Below are 22,589 nucleotides of genomic sequence, written 5' to 3'. Positions count from 1 at the left end.
TCTCTCTCACACACACAGCCCCGCTCTCTCTCTCTCACACACACACCCCCGCTCTCTCTCTCTCTCTCATACGCACACGCCCCCGCTCTCTCTCTCTTACACACACACCCGCTCTGTCTCTCTCACACACACCCCCGCTCTCTCTCTCTCTCACACACACACCCCCGCTCTCTCTCTCTCTCACACACACACCCCCGCTCTCTCTCTCTCACACATACACCCCCGCTCTCTCTCTCTCACACACACAACCCCGCTCTCTCTCTCGTGCACACACCCCCGCTCTCTCTCTCGCACACACACACTCCCGCTCTCTCTCTCTCACACACACCCCCGCTCTCTCTCTCTCTCTCTCTCTCTCACACACACACCCCTGCTCTTTCTCTCTCACACACACCCCCGCTCTGTCTCTCACACACACACCCCCGCTCTCTCTCTCACACACACAACCCGCTCTCTCTCTCACACACACACCCCCGCTCTCTCTCTCTCACACACACACCCCCGCTCTCTCTCTCTCTCACACACACCCCCCCGCTCATCTCTCTCACACACCCACCACGCTCTCTCTCTCTCTCACACACCCGCGCTCTCTCTCTCACACACACCCCCCCGCTCTCTCTCTCTCACACACACCCCCCCGCTCTCTCTCTCTCTCTCACACACAGCCCCCCGCTCTCTCTCTCTCTCTCTCACACACACACTCCCGCTCTCTCTCTCTCTCTCTCACACACACACCCCCGCTCTATCTCTCACAAGCCCCCCTGCTCTCTCTCTCTGACACACACATCTCCACTCTTTCTCTCTCACACACACCCCCCCGCTCTTTCTCTCTCACACACACCCGCCGCTCTCTCTCTCTCTCACACACACCCCCCCGCTCTCTCTCTCTCTCACACACACACCCCCCCGCTCTCTCTCTCTCTCACACACACACCCCCCCGCTCTCTCTCTCTCACACACACCCCCCCGCTCTCTCTCTCTCTCTCACACAGAACCCCCGCTCTCTCTCTCTCTCACACACACCCCCCGCTCTCTCTCTCTCACACACAACCCCCCCCCCCGCTCTCTCTGTCACACACACAATCCCGCTCTCTCTCTCACACACACCCCCGCTCTCTCTCTCTCTCTCACACACACCCCCGCTCTCTCTCTCTCTCTCACACACACCCCCGCTCTCTCTCTCTCTCTCACACACACACACCCCCGCTCTCTCTCACACACACACCCCCGCTCTCTCTCTCTCTCTCACACACACCCGCTCTCTCTCTCTCTCTCTCACACACACTCCCGCTCTCTCTCTCTCTCGCTCTCACACACCCCCGCTCTCTCTCTCTCACACACACAGCCCCGCTCTCTCTCTCTCACACACACACCCCCACTCTCTCTCTCTCTCACTCGCACACGCCCGCGCTCTCTCTCTCTCACACACACACCCGCTCTGTCTCTCTCACACACACCCCCGCTCTCTCTCTCTCACACACACACACCCCCGCTCTCTCTCTCTCACACACACACCCCCGCTCTCTCTCTCTCACACACACACCCCCGCTCTCTCTCTCTCACACACACACCCCCGCTCTCTCTCTCGCGCACACACCCCCGCTCTCTCTCTCGCACACACACCCCCGCTCTCTCTCTCTCTCTCTCTCTCACACACACACCCCTGCTCTTTCTCTCTCACACACACCCCCGCTCTGTCTCTCACACACACACACCCGCTCTCTCTCTCTCACACACACACCCCCGCTCTCTCTCTCTCACACCCACACCGCTCTCTCTCTCTCTCACACACCCATGCTCTCTCTCTCATACGCACCCCCCCGCTCTCTCTCACACACCCCCCCGCTCTCTCTCTCTCACACACACCCCCCCGCTCTCTCTCTCTCACACACACCCCCCCCGCTCTCTCTCTCTCTCTCACACTCAGCCCCCCGCTCTCTCTCTCTCACACACACACACTCCCGCTCTGTCTCTCTCTCTCTCACACACACACCCCCGCTCTCTCTCTCTTTCTCACACACCCCCCCCGCCCTCTCTCCCTGACACACACATCTCCACTCTTTCTCTCTCACACACACCCCCCCGCTCTTTCTCTCTCACACACAGACCCCCGCTCTTTCTCTTTCACACACACTCCCCCGCTCTCTCTCTCTCTCACACACACCCCCCCGCTCTCTCTCTCTCTCACACACACAACCCCGCTCTCTCTCTCTCACACACACACCCCCCCCACTCTCTCTCTCTCACACACAACCCACCCCCCGCTCTCTCTGTCACACACACAATCCCGCTCTCTCTCTCTCTCACACACACCCCCGCTCTCTCTCTCTCTCACACACACCCCCGCTCTCTCTCTCTCTCTCACACACACACCCCCGCTCTCTCTCTCTCACACACACACCCCCGCTCTCTCTCTCTCTCTCACACACACACCCGCTCTCTCTCTCTCTCTCTCACACACACACTCCCGCTCTCTCTCTCTCTCACACACACCCCCGCTCTCTCTCTCTCTCACACACACAGCCCCGCTCTCTCTTTCACACACACACCCCCGCTCTCTCTCTCTCTCACACGCACACGCCCCCGCTCTCTCTCTCTCACACACACACCCGCTCTGTCTCTCTCACACACACCCCCGCTCTCTCTCTCACGCACACACCCCCGCTCTCTCTCTCGCATACACACACTCCCGCTCTCTCTCTCTCACACACACTCCCGCTCTCTCTCTCTCTCACAGCCCCCCCCGCTCTTTCTCTCTCACCCCCACTCCCCCCGCTCTTTCTCTCTCACCCCCACTCCCCGCGTTCTCTCTCTCTCACACACCCCCCCCCCCCGCTCATCTCTCTCACACACCCACCCCGCTCTCTCTCTCTCTCACACACCCGCGCTCTCTCTCTCACACGCACCCCCCCCGCTCTCTCTCTCTCGCACACAGACCCCCGCTTTCTCTCTCTCGCACACACACCCCCGCTCTCTCTCTCTCTCACACACACACACACTCCCACTCTCTCTCTCTCTCACACACACCCCCGCTCTCTCTCTCTCTCTCTCTCTCTCTCACACACACACCCCTGCTCTTTCTCTCTCACACACACCCCCGCTCTGTCTCTCTCTCACACACCCCCGCTCTCTCTCTCTCTCACTCACACACACACCCCCGCTCTCTCTCTCTCACACACACACCCCCGCTCTCTCTCTCTCTCTCACACACACCCCCGCTCTCTCTCTCTCTCTCTCACACACACACTCCCGCTCTCTCTCTCTCTCTCTCACACACACCCCAGCTCTCTCTCTCTCTCACACACACAGCCCCGCTCTCTCTCTCTCTCTCACTCGCACACGCCCCCGCTCTCTCTCTCGCACACACACACTCCCGCTCTCTCTCTCTCACACACACCCCCCAGCTCTCTCTCTCTCACACACACCCCGCCGCTCTCTCTCTCTCTCTCTCACACACAGCCCCCCGCACTCTCTCTCTCTCACACACACACACACACTCCCGCTCTGTCTCTCTCTCTCTCACACACACACCCCCGCTCTCTCTCTCTTTCTCACACACCCCCCCCGCCCTCTCTCTCTGAAACACACATCTCCACTCTTTCTCTCTCACACACACCCCCCCGCTCTTTCTCACACACACACACCCCCGCTCTGTCTCTCTCACACACACTCCCGCTCTCTCTCTCTCTCTCACAGCCCCCCCCGCTCTTTCTCTCTCACCCCCACTCCCCCCGCTCTTTCTCTCTCACCCCCACTCCCCGCGTTCTCTCTCTCTCACACACCCCCCCCCCCGCTCATCTCTCTCACACACCCACCCCGCTCTCTCTCTCTCTCACACACCCGCGCTCTCTCTCTCACACGCACCCCCCCGCTCTCTCTCTCTCGCACACAGACCCCCGCTTTCTCTCTCTCGCACACACACCCCCGCTCTCTCTCTCTCTCACACACACACACACTCCCACTCTCTCTCTCTCTCACACACACCCCCGCTCTCTCTCTCTCTCTCTCTCTCTCACACACACACACCCCCGCTCTGTCTCTCTCACACACACCCCCGCTCTGTCTCTCTCTCACACACCCCCGCTCTCTCTCTCTCTCACTCACACACACACCCCCGCTCTCTCTCTCTCTCACACACACACCCCCGCTCTCTCTCTCTCTCTCACACACACCCCCGCTCTCTCTCTCTCTCTCTCACACACACACTCCCGCTCTCTCTCTCTCTCTCTCACACACACCCCAGCTCTCTCTCTCTCTCACACACACAGCCCCGCTCTCTCTCTCTCTCTCACACGCACACGCCCCCGCTCTCTCTCTCTCACACACACACTCCCGCTCTCTCTCTCTCACACACACCCCCCAGCTCTCTCTCTCTCACACACACCCCGCCGCTCTCTCTCTCTCTCTCTCACACACAGCCCCCCGCACTCTCTCTCTCTCACACACACACACACACTCCCGCTCTCTCTCTCTCTCTCACACACACACCCCCGCTCTCTCTCTCTTTCTCACACACCCCCCCCGCCCTCTCTCTCTGAAACACACATCTCCACTCTTTCTCTCTCACACACACCCCCCCGCTCTTTCTCACACACACACACCCCCGCTCTGTCTCTCTCACACACACCCCCGCTCTCTCTCTCTCTCACACACACACCCCCGCTCTTTCTCTCTCACACACACCCCCCCGCTCTCTCTCTCTCTCACACACACCCCCCCGCTCTCTCTCTCACACACACACCCCCCCCGCTCTCTCTCTCTCACACACACCCCCCCGCTCTCTCTCTCTCTCTCACACACAACCACCGCTCTCTCTCTCTCACACACACACCCCCCGCTCTCTCTCTCTCACACACAACCCCCCGCTCTCTCTCTCTCACACACAACCCCCCCCGCTCTCTCTGTCACACACACAATCCCGCTCTCTCTCTCTCTCACACACACCCCCGCTCTCTCTCTCTCTCACACACACCCCCGCTCTCTCTCTCACACACACACACACCCCCGCTCTCTCTCTCTCACACACACCCCCCCGCTCTCTCTCTCTCTCTCACACACACCCCCTGCTCTCTCTCTCTCTCTCACACACACACTCCCGCTCTCTCTCTCTCACACACACCCCCGCTCTCTCTCTCTCTCACGCACACAGCCCCGCTCTCTCTCTCTCACACACACACCCCGCTCTCTCTCTCTCTCTCTCACATGCACACGCCCCCGCTCTCTCTCTCTCACACACACACCCGCTCTGTCTCTCTCACACACACCCCCGCTCTCTCTCTCTCACACACACATCCCCGCTCTCTCTCTCTCTCTCTCACACACACACCCCTGCTCTTTCTCTCTCACACACACCCCCGCTCTGTCTCTCACACACACACCCCCGCTCTCTCTCTCTCGCGCACACACCCCCGCTCTCTCTCTCGCACACACACACTCCCGCTCTCTCTATCTCTCACACACACCCCCGCTCTCTCTCTCTCACACACACCCCCCCGCTCATCTCTCTCACACACCCACCCCGCTCTCTCTCTCTCTCACACACCCGCGCTCTCTCTCTCACACGCACCCCCCCGCTCTCTCTCTCTCGCACACAGACCCCCGCTCTCTCTCTCTCGCACACACACCCCCGCTCTCTCTCTCTCACACACACACACACTCCCACTCTCTCTCTCACACACACCCCCGCTCTCTCTCTCTCTCTCTGTCTCTCTCTCTCTCACACACACACCCCTGCTCTTTCTCTCTCACACACACCCCCGCTCTGTCTCTCTCACACACACCCCCGCTCTCTCTCTCTCTCTCACACACACACCCCCGCTCTCTCTCTCTCACACACACACCCCCGCTCTCTCTCTCTCACACGCACACCCCCACTCTTTCTCTGTCACACACACCCCCCCGCTCTTTCTCTCTCACACACACCCCCGCTCTGTCTCTCACACACACACCCCCGCTCTCTATCTCTCACACACACACCCCCGCTCTCTCTCTCTCACACACACACCCCCGCTCTCTCTCTCTCTCACACACACCCCCGCTCTCTCTCTCTCACACACACCCCCCCGCTCATCTCTCTCACACACCCACCCCGCTCTCTCTCTCTCTCACACACCCGCGCTCTCTCTCTCACACGCACCCCTCCGCTCTCTCTCTCTCGCACACAGACCCCCGCTCTCTCTCTCTCGCACACAGACCCCCGCTCTCTCTCTCTCTCACACACACACACACTCCCACTCTCTCTCTCACACACACCCCCGCTCTCTCTCTCTCTCTCTCTCACACACACCCCCGCTCTCTCTCACACACACACCCCCGCTCTCTCTCTCTCACACACACACCCCCGCTCTCTCTCTCTCACACACACACCCCCGCTCTCTCTCACACACACACTCCCCGCTCTCTCTTTCTCTCACACCCCCCCCGCTCTCTCTCTCACAGCCCCCCCCGCTCTTTATCTCTCACCCCCAACCCCCGCTCACTCTCTCTCTCACACACCCGCCCCCGCTCATCTCTCTCACACACCCACCCCGCTCTCTCTCTCTCTCACACACCCACGCTCTCTCTCTCATACGCACCCCCCCGCTCTCTCTCACACACCCCCCCCGCTCTCTCTCTCTCTCACAAACACCCCCCCCGCTCTCTCTCTCTCACACACACCCCCCCGCTCTCTCTCTCTCTCTCACACACAGCCCCCCGCTCTCTCTCTCTCTCTCTCTCACACACACACACTCCCGCTCTCTCTCTCTCTCTCACACACACACACACCCGCTCTCTCTCTCTTTCTCACACACCCCCCCGCCCTCTCTCTCTGACACACACATCTCCACTCTTTCTCTCTCACACACACCCCCCCGCTCTTTCTCTCTCACACACACCCCCCCCGCTCTCTCTCTCTCTCACACATACCCCCCCGCTCTCTCTCTCTCTCACACACACACCCCCGCTCTCTCTCTCTCACACACACACACCCCCCCCGCTCTCTCTCTCTCACACACACCCCCCCGCTCTCTCTCTCTCTCTCACACACAACCCCCGCTCTCTCTCTCTCTCTCTCACACACACACCCCCCCTCTCTCTCTCTCACGCACACCCCCTCGCTCTCTCTCTCACACACACACACCCCCGCTCTCTCTCTCTCTCACACGCACACACCCCCGCTCTCTCTCTCTCACACGCACACACCCCCGCTCTCTCTCTCTCACACGCACACACCCCCGCTCTCTCTCTCTCTCACACACACACACACCTCCCCTCTCTCTCTCTCACACACACCCCCTCGCTCTCTCTCACACACACACACCCCCGCTCTCTCTCTCTCTCACACGCACACACCCCCGCTCTCTCTCTCTCACACGCACACACCCCCGCTCTCTCTCTCTCACACGCACACACCCCCGCTCTCTCTCTCTCTCACGCACACACACCCCCGCTCTCTCTCTTTCTCTCACACGCACACACCCCCGCTTTCTCTCTCTCACACGCACACACCCCCGCCCTCTCTCTCTCTCACACGCACACACCCCCGCTCTCTCTCTCTCTCTCTCTCTCACACGCACACAACCCCGCTCTCTCTCTCTCTTTCACAAGCACACACCCCCACTCTCTCTCTCTCTCTCTCTCTCTCTCTCACACATGCACACACCCCCGCTCTCTCTCTCTCTCTCTCTCTCTCTCACACGCACACAACCCTCTCTCTCTCTCTCTCCCACATGCACACACCCCCGCTCTCTCTCTCTCTCTCTCTCACATGCACACACCCCCGCTCTCTCTCTCTCTATCACACGCACACAACCCCGGCTCTCTCTCTCTCTCACACGCACACACCCCCGCTCTCTCTCTCTCTCTCTCTCTCACACTCACACACTCCCGCTCTCTCTCTCTCACGCACACACCCCCGCTCTCTTCTCTCATGCACACACCCCCGCCCTCTCTCTCTCTCACGCACACACCCCCGCCCTCTCTCTCTCTCACGCACACACCCCCGCCCTCTCTCTCTCATGCACACACCCCCGCCCTCTCTCACACACACCCCCCCGCTCATCTCTCTCACACACCCACCCCGCTCTCTCTCTCTCTCTCACACACCCGCGCTCTCTCTCTCACACGCACCCCCCCACTCTCTCTCTCTCGCACACAGACCCCCGCTCTCTCTCTCTCTCACACACACACCCCCGCTCTCTCTCTCACACACACACCCCCGCTCTCTCTCTCTCTCTCACACGCACACGCCCCCGCTCTCTCTCTCTCTCACACACAAACCCCCGCTCTCTCTCTCTCACACACACACCCCCGCTCTCTCTCTCTCTCTCACACGCACACGCCCCCGCTCTCTCTCACACACACACCCGCTCTGTCTCTCTCACACACACCCCCGCTCTCTCTCTCTCACACACACACACCCCCGCTCTCTCTCTCTCACACACACACCCCCGCTCTCTTTCTCTCACACACACACCCCCGCTCTCTCTCTCTCACACACACACCCCCGCTCTCTCTCTCGCACACACACCCCCGCTCTCTCTCTCGCGCACACACACCCCCGCTCTCTCTCTCTCTCTCACACACACTCCCGCTCTCTCTCTCTCTCACACACACCCCCGCTCTCTCTCTCTCTCTCTCACACACACACCCCTGCTCTTTCTCTCTCACACACACCCCCGCTCTGTCTCTCACACACACACCCCCGCTCTCTCTCTCTCACATACACACCCCCGCTTTCTCTCCCTCACAGCCCACCCCCGCTCTTTCTCTCTCACCCCCACTCCCCGCGCTCTCTCTCTCTCACACCCCCCCCCCGCTCATCTCTCTCACACACCCACCCCGCTCTCTCTCTCTCTCACACACCCGCGCTCTCTCTCTCACACGCACCCCCCCGCTCTCTCTCACACACACCCCCCCGCTCTCTCTCTCTCACACACACCCCCCCGCTCTCTCTCTCTCACACACACCCCCCCGCTCTCTCTCTCTCACACACAGCCCCCCGCTCTCTCTCTCTCTCACACACACACTCCCACTCTCTCTCTCTCTCTCACACACACCCCCGCTCTCTCTCTCTTTCTCACACACCCCCCTGCTCTCTCTCTCTGACACACACCCCCCCGCTCTTTCTCTCTCACACGCACCCCCCCGCTCTCTCTCTCTCACACACACCCCCGCGCTCTCTCTCTCTCACACACACACCCCCGCGCTCTCTCTCTCTCACACACACACCCCCGCTCTCTCTCTCTCACACACACCCCCCCGCTCTCTCTCTCTCACACACACCCCCCCGCTCTCTCTCTCTCACACACACCCCCGCTCTCTCTCTCTCACACACACCCCCCCGCTCTCTCTCTCTCTCACCCACACCCCCCCGCGCTCTCTCTCTCTCACCCACACCCCCCTGCTCTCTCTCTCTCACCCACACCCCCCCGCTCTCTCTCTCTCACCCACACCCCCCCGCTCTCTCTCTCTCTCTCACACACACCCCCGCTCTCTATCTCTCTCTCACACACACCCCCGCTCTCTCTCTCTCTCACACACACAACCCCCGCTCTGTCTCTCTCTCACACACACACCCCCGCTCTGTCTCTCTCACACACACACCCGCTCTCTCTCTCACACACACCCCCGCTCTCTCTCTCACACACACCCCCGCTCTCTCTCTCTCACACACACACCCCCGCTCTCTCTCTCTCACACACACACCCCCGCTCTCTCTCTCTCACACACACACCCCCGCTCTCTCTCTCTCACACACACACCCCCGCTCTCTCTCTCGCACACACACCCCTGCTCTCTCTCTCTCGCACACACAGCCCCGCTCTCTCTCACACACACACACCCCCCCTCTCTCTCTCTCACACACACCCCCTCGCTCTCTCTCTCACACACACACACCCCCGCTGTCTCTCTCTCTCACACGCACACACCCCCGCTCTCTCTCTCTCACACGCACACACCCCTGCTCTCTCTCTCTCACACGCACACACCCCCGCTCTCTCTCTCTCTCTCACACGCACACACCCCCGCTCTCTCTCTTTCTCTCACACGCACACACCCCCGCTTTCTCTCTCTCACACGCACACTCCCCCGCTCTCTCTCTCTCACACGCACACACCCCTGCTCTCTCTCTCTCACACGCACACACCCCTGCTCTCTCTCTCTCACACGCACACACCCCCGCTCTCTCTCTCTCTCTCTCACACACACACACTCCCGCTCTCTCTCTCTCTCTCACACACACACACACCCGCTCTCTCTCTCTTTCTCACACACCCCCCCGCCCTCTCTCTCTGACACACACATCTCCACTCTTTCTCTCTCACACACACCCCCCCGCTCTTTCTCTCTCACACACACCCCCCCGCTCTCTCTCTCTCTCACACATACCCCCCCGCTCTCTCTCTCTCTCACACACACACCCCCGCTCTCTCTCTCTCACACACACACCCCCCCCGCTCTCTCTCTCTCACACACACCCCCCCGCTCTCTCTCTCTCACACACACACCCCCCCTCTCTCTCTCTCACACACACCCCCTCGCTCTCTCTCTCACACACACACACCCCCGCTGTCTCTCTCTCTTACACGCACACACCCCCGCTCTCTCTCTCTCACACGCACACACCCCTGCTCTCTCTCTCTCACACGCACACACCCCCGCTCTCTCTCTCTTTCTCACACACACACACCCCCGCTCTCTCTCTTTCTCTCACACGCACACACCCCCGCTTTCTCTCTCTCACACGCACACTCCCCCGCCCTCTCTCTCTCACACGCACACACCCCCACTCTCTCTCTCTCTCTCTCTCTCTCTCTCACATGCACACACCCCCGCTCTCTCTCTCTCTCTCTCTCACACGCACACAACCCCGGCTCTCTCTCTCTCCCACACGCACACACCCCCGCTCTCTCTCTCTCTCTCTCTCACATGCACACACCCCCGCTCTCTCTCTCTCTCTCTCTCACACGCACACAACCCCGGCTCTCTCTCTCTCTCACACGCACACACCCCCGCTCTCTCTCTTTCTCTTTCTCTCACACTCACACACTCCCGCTCTCTCTCTCTCACGCACACACCCCCGCTCTCTCTCTCTCACGCACACACCCCCGCTCTCTTCTCTCACGCACACACCCCCGCCCTCTCTCTCTCTCACGCACACACCCCCGCCCTCTCTCTCTCTCACACACACACCCCCGCTCTCTCTCTCTCACGCACACACCCCCGCTCTCTCTCTCTCACACACAAGCCCCCGCTCTCTCTCTCTCACACACAAGCCCCCGCTCTCTCTCTCTCACACACAACCCCCCCCGCTCTCTCTCTCTCTCTCACACACACCCCCGCTCTCTCTCTCTCTCACACACACACCCCCGCTCTCTCTCTCTCTCTCACACACACAACCCCCGCTCTGTCTCTCTCTCACACACACACCCCCGCTCTGTCTCTCTCACACACACACCCGCTCTCTCTCTCTCACACACACCCCCGCTCTCTCTCTCACACACACACCCCCGCTCTCTCTCTCTCACACACACACCCCCGCTCTCTCTCTCTCACACACACACCCCCGCTCTCTCTCTCGCACACACACCCCCGCTCTCTCTCTCGCACACACAGCCCCGCGCTCTCTCACACACACCCCCCCTCTCTCTCTCTCACACACAACCCCTCGCTCTCTCTCTCTCACACACACACCCCCGCTCTCTCTCTCTCTCACACGCACACACCCCCGCTCTCTCTCTCTCACACGCACACACCCCCGCTCTCTCTCTCTCACACGCACACACCCCCGCTCTCTCTCTCACACGCACACACCCCCGCTCTCTCTCTCTCACACGCACACACCCCCGCTCTCTCTCTCTCTCACACACACACACCCCCGCTCTCTCTCTTTCTCTCACACGCACACACCCCCGCTTTCTCTCTCTCACACGCACACACCCCCGCCCTCTCTCTCTCTCACACGCACACACCCCCGCTCTCTCTCTCTCTCTCTCTCACACGCACACACCCCCGCTCTCTCTCTCTCTTTCACAAGCACACACCCCCACTCTCTCTCTCTCTCTCTCTCTCTCTCACACGCACACAACCCCGGCTCTTTCTCTCTCCCACACGCACACACCCCCGCTCTCTCTCTCTCTCTCTCTCACATGCACACACCCCCGCTCTCTCTCTCTCTCTCTCTCACACACACACAACCCCGTCTCTCTCTCTCTCTCACACGCACACACCCCCGCTCTCTCTCTCTCTCTCTCTCTCACACTCACACACTCCCGCTCTCTCTCTCTCACGCACACACCCCCGCTCTCTCTCTCTCTCACGCACACACCCCTGCTCTCTTCTCTCACGCACACACCCCCGCCCTCTCTCTCACGCACACACCCCCGCCCTCTCTCTCTCTCACGCACACACCCCCGCCCTCTCTCTCTCATGCACACATCCCCGCCCTCTCTCTCACGCACACACCCCCGCTCTCTCTCTCTCACGCACACACCCCCGCTCTCTCTCTCTCATGCACACACCCCCGCTCTCTCTCTCTCACGCACACACCCCCGCTCTCTCTCTCTCATGCACACACCCCCGCTCTCTCTCTCTCACGCACACACCCCCGCTCTCTCTCTCTCACGCACACACCCCCGCTCTCTCTCTCTCACGCACACACCCCCGCTCTCTCTCTCTCACGCACACACCCCCGCTCTCTCTCTCTCGCGCACACACCCCCGCTCTCTCTCTCTCACGCACACACCCCCGCTCTCTCTCTCTCGCACACACCCCCGCTCACCCACTGACTGGACCACTGACACCTACTTACCTGGCCACTCAGTCACCTGCTCACCCACTAAACTCCTTTGAGGTATTAAAACTCATACCTGAATACAACAGCTGATGTCATAAAAAGAGGGTGTGTCCTCTGCACTGCTGCTCTTCGCCAATGCTGAATCATGGTGCTAAAGAATCGCTGCTGCAGACATGACAGGAAGTCTTGACTGGAAGGACGCAAAAAGCTCAAGGCTCAGCGATCTTTGCAGTCAGTTGCGATCTTGCCAGCATCGCCACTGACTGGAAGATCTGGGCCATTACCTGAATGGTCTGATATGAAATTGAAAGGAAACCTTCTGCCTGCACTCAATAAACCACATACTATAAATCTGTATTCGATAGACCACGTCCTACACATTCTGTACTTGATAGACCACGCAGTACACACCCTGTCTCTGTGTGAAATGGCTTTGCCTTCGCACTGCTATAACCGGCTGAATTTTCCCCATGGCGGTGAGATGGGACCAGGAGCAAAATTGGAAATGAGAGCATTAGGTTGGCTATGCGTCACATTGCTGAGTCTTAACAGCATTGGCAGGTGTGGGGTGACTGCGGGAGAGGCTACCAGCCCAGCGATGGCAAATAGTCAGTTAGGCTCATTATTGAGTCAATTTGGAGAGAGTTGTTGCCATGATGACCAGGTCCCCCAGTTCAGGCCAGGTCGCCCAGAATTGAACCAGAGGTGGCCCCTTAGTGCCTCCTCTCACTCACTCCAGCACATCAGTATAAGATGGTTCTGGCCACAAGCCATCCTGTGGAGAGGTTGGTGGCTGGAGAGCTGTGGCCATAAGAGATCTCTAACTTTTCACATCAGCACCCACATCTCCGGCTGTTGCTGCCAGCTGGACATTGCAGTGGGCACTCGTATTGAGCCTCCCACTTCACTGGTTGGTCCACTGTCATTAATTGGACAGTGCTCCTGGAGGCGGCTCCTTAACCATCTACCTCCAGGAACAATGCGAACAACACCCCCATGCACTTCCCAATCCAGAATTGAGGTCGATGTCAGTATCGTAACTCTACCGGCAAAGTCCAGCCCAAAGCATTGCCCACAGGAGATGCTGAAGTGCTTTGCACAGCCTGAGGTCAGTGTGGGGCCTCACATTTTGGGTTTAACCTTGCTGACATCCTACTTATTTAGTTAACAGTTTGAATTTTCTCTACATGACCCACTTCAGAAACAAGTCTCACCATCATTTTAAAAAGTTATAAAATAATGGACTTGCTACAAAAATGAAATTGTAAACTGTAAACTTTTTTTTAAATTTATAAATATTAGCTGAGAGCAGACTCTTTGATCACATTAAAATGTAACCTGTATTTGAATGCCAGTGAGAAGTCAGTACATATTCACAAAGCTCCCTAGCCCCAAATAAAACTGAGGATGCGTATATTGGGTCATTCTCAGCAGCATCTCAAATCTTTAGCATAACCAGCCCAATTCATTAGAATACCCTTCTGAACATTTAATCATTTCACTTGTGAAGTAAAAGGTCAAGAATGATTTTGAAAGGATGGTGGCACACCGTCACAGTCAAAGTTGATGTAATTTGTGACCATAGAGTTGTTCTAGTGCCTGTGACAGGAGTGGAAATCTGATTAGAAAGATTCAAACATGAGTTGCGGCAAAGATGGCCATGGGTTTTGGAGATGACGCTCAAGGACTTCCGAGAGGAAAAGGACGTTAGTGATGGGGTGGAAACTTTCGACGGCAGAGTGATCGAGGATTTTTTTTTTAAGAGTGGGCGATAATGGTGATTTTAAACGCAAGATTGATGGCACTAGAGGAGCGGCAACCATTTACAAAGTCGGCTAGCATGGGGGCTGGAATTGGAGGTTGGTCAGTTAGCAGTTTAGTGGGAATAGGGTCAAGAAAAATGGAACTCAAAGGGGGCAGCCAACCTCTCACAAAGAGAGCTTGCCTGAGTGTCCACTTGGAACAATCAGTGACAAATGTATGGTATTGAGCATGAAAGGTAAAATAGAAGGATCATGCACTCCATGAATGGTATAGAATGTGTTGTGGAGGATTTTGAAAGTTCAGTGATGTTAATTGATTCATCTCTCACTGTGCCAGATTTTCCTCTCAGTACTCGACTGTGAGAACTTTGTGGAGCAGAAATGTCTCTCACAAATTCAAGGGCAACCTGTTCACAATCTTCTGTCCGTTGATTTTGGAGTATGTGAATGACTGTGAACAGTTCTAGTCACCTCAACAGAAACACTTCAGTGCCAATGTAGGCAAGAGTTATGAGGAACAAATGAACAAGTATGACTATTTCCCTTCAGGAAGAAATGCTGCAGAGGATATCTCATAGATATTAATGAGTTAAAGAAAAAAGACTTACAATAACATAGTGCCTTTCATGACCTCAGGACGTCCCAAAGTGCTTTCCAACCAGTGAAGTTCCTATGCAAGTGTATCCAGTGATGTAATGTAAACACAGAGCAATTCTTTTCAAAACACCAGGACAGCAGGGGAAGAGGACACAGCTTTAGAGCTGTGAAAGGAAGATGCCAGATTATCTTTACAAAGGAGATGATCAGGAGCAGGTGACTAAAGTCAGGACACAGGACTGATCTGAGAAACAGCTTGACGTTATAATGGGAAGAAAGGAGGCTTGGCATTTGGGAAAGGTGCGCCAAAGAGACCAAAGGGTCATTTATTGAGCTGATCCAGTACAATCGTTAGCAGCCTATTTTCAGCAGAGTTTATCACTGAATAAAACATTCAAGAAGCTAGAAATTACATGCTGCCAAGTTTCACTACTTTGTTTCATGCCTCAGCTCCTTTTGACTTTTCTTGCAACTCTGCTGAGCAGCTCCCAGTTTCTGACATTTTGAAAAACCCTCAAGATCCTGCTCTCACTGTGCCTGTGTTATAACACGTCAAGCTTTTTATCAAGAACAGTCACTCAGTATAATTTCAAGGCCTTCTTATTTCTTGTGGCATATACTGTTAAATCAAAGCTCTTCTCCATAATTAAACAGTTGTTTGAAACATGGAATTTTTTTGCAAATGGGTCACATGTAGTAATAGCACTGGTATCAGAAGTTCTCCTGCGTTTAAGTAACAAAGGAGGAAGCTACCAGCAGGGGAGAAATCTGCCACGTTGTGAAGTTGGTCTATGCTCTTATCTCTGACATGGTGGACAAGGTCGGTTCCCTTGAAGTCTGCGGTCATTATTATTATTACAGGCTTGGATTGCTATCTTTGGTACATGAGGCAGACCTCAATTGTACAGCCATTAGGTTATAATAACATTTAACGAAGCTTGTTAATGAACAAGCTTTTCCCTCACACTTTTACACATCATCACATTGTCCCAATGTGTAGCATGCTGCAAACTGTCTATTCTGTTTTATTTAGCATGCAGGATGCGTAAAAGAATAAAGCCATATGCATTAACTTCAAATACATAATTAAATTACTTGACTGGCTTCTTCCTACTAAAGAAGAACTTTAATGAATTGCCATGTTTGTGTATTGAGAGATTGCTTCTCCAATATTTGGGATTGAGACTTTTATTGAAAACATTGACCAGTCCTGAAAGTGCACTAGTTGTTCTCTCTCTCTCCCTCTCTCTGTCTCTATCTTTCTCTCTCTCTTGATATCATCTGTCTTCCTTTTTTTTTTAACAGATGAAAGCTTCTACTCATGAGGAGTCTAGGAAGGATGCAACAAAAATAAGCGTGAGTTTCAGTCTTTCCGTCATCAGTTCATATTTCCTATTGTGTCTAGTTATATCTGCAGTAAAACGCAAAGTCTACAGATGTTTATTTGCATTTTAAGAAGGAAATAGAACAGTTCGGTAAAGAACTTAATGATCTGTTTCATTTGCACTTATCTGTAAACAATCAAATGTACATCTGAAAAACTTATCTAATATACTGTACAATAATGGTCCTCCACTTGTGATTTTCATTGAGGTCAGGTGTTACAGGTGAGCTGATGAGCCAAGTGTTAGAGCCGTGGAGTCCATTTAAGGCCCAAATGTTAAACATCTAAGTCGGAAATGTTATTCCAACTCGATTCCTCCCAATGGGTTATTTTGCTCTCTCTTGCCTTGGCCATTAGATGGCACATTTCATGGAGATGGAGTCCTCTGCCTAATGGAGAGGGGATAGAAAGACTGACTAATCCCAAACTTGTGAAGATGCCTGCTTGTAATATGTGTATCAGCAGCAGAGAGAAATATGTTTGGAGCGGTCCACTCTTGCAACTGAGGGAGGGCCCAGGGTGCTTCTCACTATTGTCTAAGATCACACCCCTTCAAACAAAATTTAGGGTGAACATCTTCATCCCCTTCTCAGTGACTGTTAGTATCACGCTCAGATCTACCAATGTCCATGATGGTGACTGCCAAAATCAATAATTGCAAATTTAAGTGTCACATCGTAAATGTCAGAAGGACACTGAGTAATTTATTATAATTCAGGATGGTTATCTGGGTGAAAAGTGGGACGTGAACTATATGACCTTGGTCTCTCGCTTTCTACTTTTGCCCAATCATAAAGATCAGTGAGTAGAGATAAGCATTGGACAGTCGAGTCAGCAGTCATTGTATTCAAACAAACTGAAAATCTGACCAGGAGTACATCAGACTGCATGATTCATGTGCAAACCCAAGATGGATTCCTAACCCCTGATCTGTAACTTCCCTGGAAAATGAAAATTGGACACCTGACACCCAGGCCTGAGTTTTGGCTACTGAGGCAGTTACCTTGAGTCGGGAAATCTCCCTGCTCGCTGCACCTGTCTTGGGAACAAGGCTCCTGAATGTTGCAATCTTTGCTCGATTTGGGGGGTGAGGTGGTGTGGTGTGGGAGTGCAGGATAGTATCAGGCTTGCTTATCTTGAAAGCAGAGCCACAGGAGTAGTCAACTGCTGAAGCGGTCTGGTTAGAAGGCCCATCTTGAATCTCTGATTCTCTGAAACTTTATCCCAGTTGTGTTATAAGACTTTAAGCCTTCTATTCCTCACCCCCCCCCCATGCCATCCATCCTCCAAGGCCCTTTATACCCTCATGAGCCAACTTGCCCAGTATCCACCCTGGGCAGACCCCAGGAGCCGTATGGTGACGAAATAAAAATGAAGTTCTAAAATTCTAATACAGTTTTCACTATACAGAATTGATAGTTTAAAAAAACTCCCATTCATGAAAGTCTATTCAAAGCTTGTTTTTATATCTCAAGTGCTCAATCTTCTATAAAAACAAACAAATTTCTATTCACATCCCACACCAAAGACACACAATTCTTTAATTAGCCTCTTTAAGTTGTCAATCAAATTGTGAATTCAGAACACTTCTTCTGGGATAATTTTAGGTTTTGGAAATCAGTCAAACATTCATAAAGAAATGTTAGGGAACTGTCAACAAACAGCTATTGAAACTGCTTGAACAGAAGTATTTTTAACTCACTGAAATCTGCAGCTTGATGTTTTTAGTCATTTTTAAAGGGCTGGGGATTTAAATAACTTCACATAACAAGTTATTCAGACCTTTTCTGCCCTTCAAGAACAGTTACACCCACTCCATAATTTTTTGACTCCCACACTGCAAGTTAAGGCCCTTGCAACAGCCAAAAAGATCTGTTTGATCTCAGCACTGAGTTCAAATGGCTCTTCTGAATTCAGGTTTCCCTCATGTGTGAATCATGCCCTGTCCCCTTTCTCCAGTCAGTAAAAATTCTACCTTTTGGAAACAGAAGCGGGACTTCTGTATCTGGATCCTACCTGCCAGTGTGGAAGCTCCACAGAGTCTCCATGACGCCATGAAAATCCAGGCCCATTATGTATTCTCACGAGTTAATTTCACAGTCTCCATGTTGTGGGTTGAAATTAATGATCTCTGATAGAACTGCCAAACCCTGGTTGGGGGGGAGGGGAGAGGAATGGTGGGGGTACCAATAACAGATTTGCATATGTTATTGGCATCACCCCAGTTAGGTTATGTTTGATTATAACAGGAAACTTGAGGGAAAATATTAACAGCTGAAAACTTCAATCAGTTTATTTTCCTTCTGAGGCTACTTTCCTCCCACAATCTGTAAACAGTTCTCTCCTACACCTTGTTCACTTGCTCCTAGTTAAGAAGATGATGGAATGCCCCCTGCTATGCTCTCTCTAAGCAACAACAGGCTCTGGTGTGTCAGTAACCTGGAGTGACTGACCTTCCACTTTCTCCTCCCCTTGTGACCCCATCACCCATTTTGCTCACCATCTCCCACCTTTTATGGCCACTAATGGTCAAATACCAATCAGAGTCACATGAGCCCTTTCTCCCTCCCCAATCCCAGTGTGCCTGGAGAAGCCAACAAGGGGTTAATGCCGGGTGAACTTTCACAACAGAAGAGAGAGAGAGAGAGGCTGTTCTGTCTGCAGTAGCTGCAGCTGGTGGTGTTCCTGTGGGGATATGAGTGCTGCAGATTGCAGCTGCTGCAGGGAGAGAAAATCCATTAGCATAATGTTATGTCATTGTTTATGCAAGAAATAGACTCTGTGCATTGAGGCAAAAATTAGTTTTAATCACAGTGTGGCCAGTTTTTACCTTTTTGAAGATGCTTTGATGCAAATAGATTTTTACATGTTCAAAACCCCTTGCTTCTTCATTCTTTGTGAATGTTAATTGAGTTATCTATTCTAGGTAGTAGTTGATGTCAGGGGCTCCTGTCTCTCTGTGGGTACAAGCTGCTGTAGTTCTGCTAAGACTAACTCAAAAGTACCAGCTTCCCTGTTCCTGCTGTTATGTCCGCCAGGCGAATCTCAGAACACAGTGAAGCCTGTCTGACATTGCCCCAGACACTGGTGCTGCTGGGAGCTTAATCACAGGCTTACTCATGGCACAGCTTGACACACAAACCATAGCACCCCCCTCCCACCCTCATCTCCCCACCCCCCCCTCATCTCCTCCCCCCACAATGTGAGTGATGACATGAACAGCAAGCTGTGAGGTATTCAGAATTCTCTCGTCCCACAGTGATCCATTTCAACTTGCATTTAAATCCCATTCTGCTTTTACCCTGAGCTTCTACCTTTGTTGCTGGTTTTCATTTCATTGAACATTGAGGAATAACACACAGCCACTGACCTACACACATCGTTATGCTGCATCTTTTGGGTATCAGAGCACTCCACTAAAATTAATTGTTGAGGCAGAAATGACATTAGAGAATAAATTCGATATCTTCTGAAATAGTGAAGCGAAGCATGTCTTTTTGGGTTTTGAAATGCAAGCCAACAAGAAGATGATAAATCCAATTGCTAGAGTATTCTTTGGTGGGGGGGGTGGGGGTCGGGACAGGGAGACAGGTTAAAAGGCACGCTGGGAACGGTTGTGGATCTCATAGAGCCACAGAAATTTACAGCATAGAAGGGGGCCATTCAATCTGTTGTGCCCATGCTGGGTTTTGAAAGAGCTGTAGTATTTAGCCCAACACTGCCCTTTTTTGGTTCAAATCCCTGTAAGTTCCTTAAGTACCTGCTCAACTCCCTTTTAAAATTATTTACGGAATCAATTTCTGACTACTTTTTCAGATACATCATTTCCAATCCCAACAAATTACTGAGTGAAACAAAAAATCCTCCTCACCTCCCCTCTAGGTCTTTTGCCAATGATTTTAAATCAATGGCCTCTGCTTATTGACCCAGAAAACAGGGGGAATATTTCTCTTCTGTCCAATCTCTCAATATCTCCCATCATCTTGAAAACCTCTATTACTCACCTCTTAACCTTTTCTGTTCCTTGAGAACAGTGCTAACCTTTCCAGTCCCTCCTCATAACTGAAGCTCTTCATCTTTGGTAACATCCCAGTAAACATCCTTTGCACCCTTGCTAAAACCTTAACATCCTTCCTGAAGTGTCGTGCCCAGGATTATCTGCAATACTCCTGCTGAGACCTAGCCAGTGACTTCTAACATTTTAGCATGATCTTGTCGCTTGTATATTCTATTCCTCTATCATAAATCCAAGGAACCCATTTTTTTTTATCTACCTTATCAATTTGACTTGCCACCTTTAAGGAATTGTGTATATGGACTCAAAGGTTTTGCTGTTTATCTACACTCTTCAAAATTGAGCCATTTATAGCATAACATTTTTCCATATTAGTCCTCCCAAAGTGCATCACACTTCTTTGCATTGAACTCCAGCTGCCATACTTCTCATTTCACCATTCTACCTATCATCCTGATCGCTATCTGCTGTGTTGCCAGGTTTTGTATCATCTACAAATCTTACAATGCTGCTCCCTACATCCAAGTCCAAGTTTTTGTTAGCAAAAAGTAAGAGTAATGGACCCAAAACTGACTCTTGGGAAACATCCCAGTATGAAAAATATCCATCCGCCACCACCCTTGGCTTCCTGTCAGTGAGCCAATTCCGTATTCATGCCACCAATTTTCTCTTAACTCCATGGACTTCCAACTCTTTAACAGGCCTCCTGAAAGTCCATATCTACAGCATCTGCTGTATTATATTGATTAACCTTCTCTGATACCTTGAAGAATTCAATCAAATTAGCGAGACATGATTTGCCATCAACAATCTGTTCTGGCTCTTCTTGATTAACCCAAGCCTTTCCAAATTAAAGTTTATTTTGTCCCTGATAATGGTTTCCAATAATTTCTATGCCACCAGTTTACTCCTTTCCTCTTCCTTGAACAATAGCATTTGCACCCTTCCAGTTCTCTGGCATTACCCTTGTATCCAATGAAGATTGAAAGATTGCGAGCAATTCCTCTGCTTTTTCTGTCTTTGCTTCCATATATAGTATATATTACAAAGTAAACTGGGCTTGGCAGCCAAAACAAAAGTGTGTTGCCCTGGAAATTGGATCGCTCTGTGTTAAGGCGGAACTGTCCAAAATTGTATTGCAAGTGTCTTGTGCCCAGCTGTCAGCAACGAGCATATTGGACCATGCTGTTTATAGGCATCCCGAACTGCAAGCTGAAAGCAGTGCTGGCCCAATTTAAACGTGCAAAGAGAGGTCCCTGTACCAATTGCTGGAACCTCTTCCCCTATGGGGCTAAAGTCTGTGAGAGCCTGAGCTGCACATAATCTCTGGTTATCCAGCAACCTAATCAATGGTCCTTAAAAATACCTGAATGTGGAGTTGGAAGGAGCAGAAGTACCCCTCCTGGCTCCACATTAATAGTACACACACACACACGCGCCAGACCTACTGGTAGTCTCTTTTGCACATCTTTCATCCAGTGAACTGCCTCTTGGAGTATGGCCAATGTCCACAGTCCGCTCGCCACCTCCTGATGACACAAGAAGACCAATATCACCTGGTTCTCTTGCCCATCTGTTTAGGAACAGCAGTTCTTGATGCTACTCAGCTCATGCCCAAAACAATTTTCTACGCATTTGAGCTAAATATTCAGGGTGGTCTGCTCTTCCATTTAGGCAATGATCTAAAAGGCAGTCTCCTGAGCTGTAGCTAATGAAGAACACTCTGGATGTACTGATGCCTGTGATTTCTACAAATGCACTCAGCAGTAGGATTTGTGGTAATGGGGAACTACAATCCTATCAAATACAAAATAGATTTGGCAAAATAAACCTTAACCAGTGATTGTAATCAGTGATATTTTACTACCATCTAGTGGTCAATAAGTGTATCACCTTCACATCACACTTTATCAGAAGATTATTGGATTCTGTCATATTTAAAATGCGTGCTGGCTTCATAAGACCTCACACAGGTTGTCAGGAAGAAATGCTTTGGAGCGATTTGTTCTGGTATCAAATCACAACTCTGTTATCTTTCTTCTTAATTTGTGG

The 22,589-nt window shown here is 52.8% G+C and overlaps 1 protein-coding gene across 1 annotated transcript in view; it reads left to right on the top strand.

Annotated features, from left to right (window-relative positions):
• The window catches only part of LOC121287536 (V-set and transmembrane domain-containing protein 2-like protein), a 126,807-nt gene that overhangs the window by 96,888 nt on the left and 7,330 nt on the right, over nucleotides 1–22,589 (top strand). The window contains exon 3 of the mRNA XM_041205469.1: nucleotides 16,444–16,494. Coding sequence (XP_041061403.1) covers nucleotides 16,444–16,494 — 51 coding nt within the window. The remainder of the gene's footprint in view (nucleotides 1–16,443; nucleotides 16,495–22,589) is intronic.

This window comes from Carcharodon carcharias, chromosome 14 (assembly GCF_017639515.1).
Source record: "Carcharodon carcharias isolate sCarCar2 chromosome 14, sCarCar2.pri, whole genome shotgun sequence".
Lineage (NCBI taxonomy): Eukaryota > Metazoa > Chordata > Chondrichthyes > Lamniformes > Lamnidae > Carcharodon > Carcharodon carcharias.
This window is presented reverse-complemented; position numbering and strand designations above follow the sequence as displayed.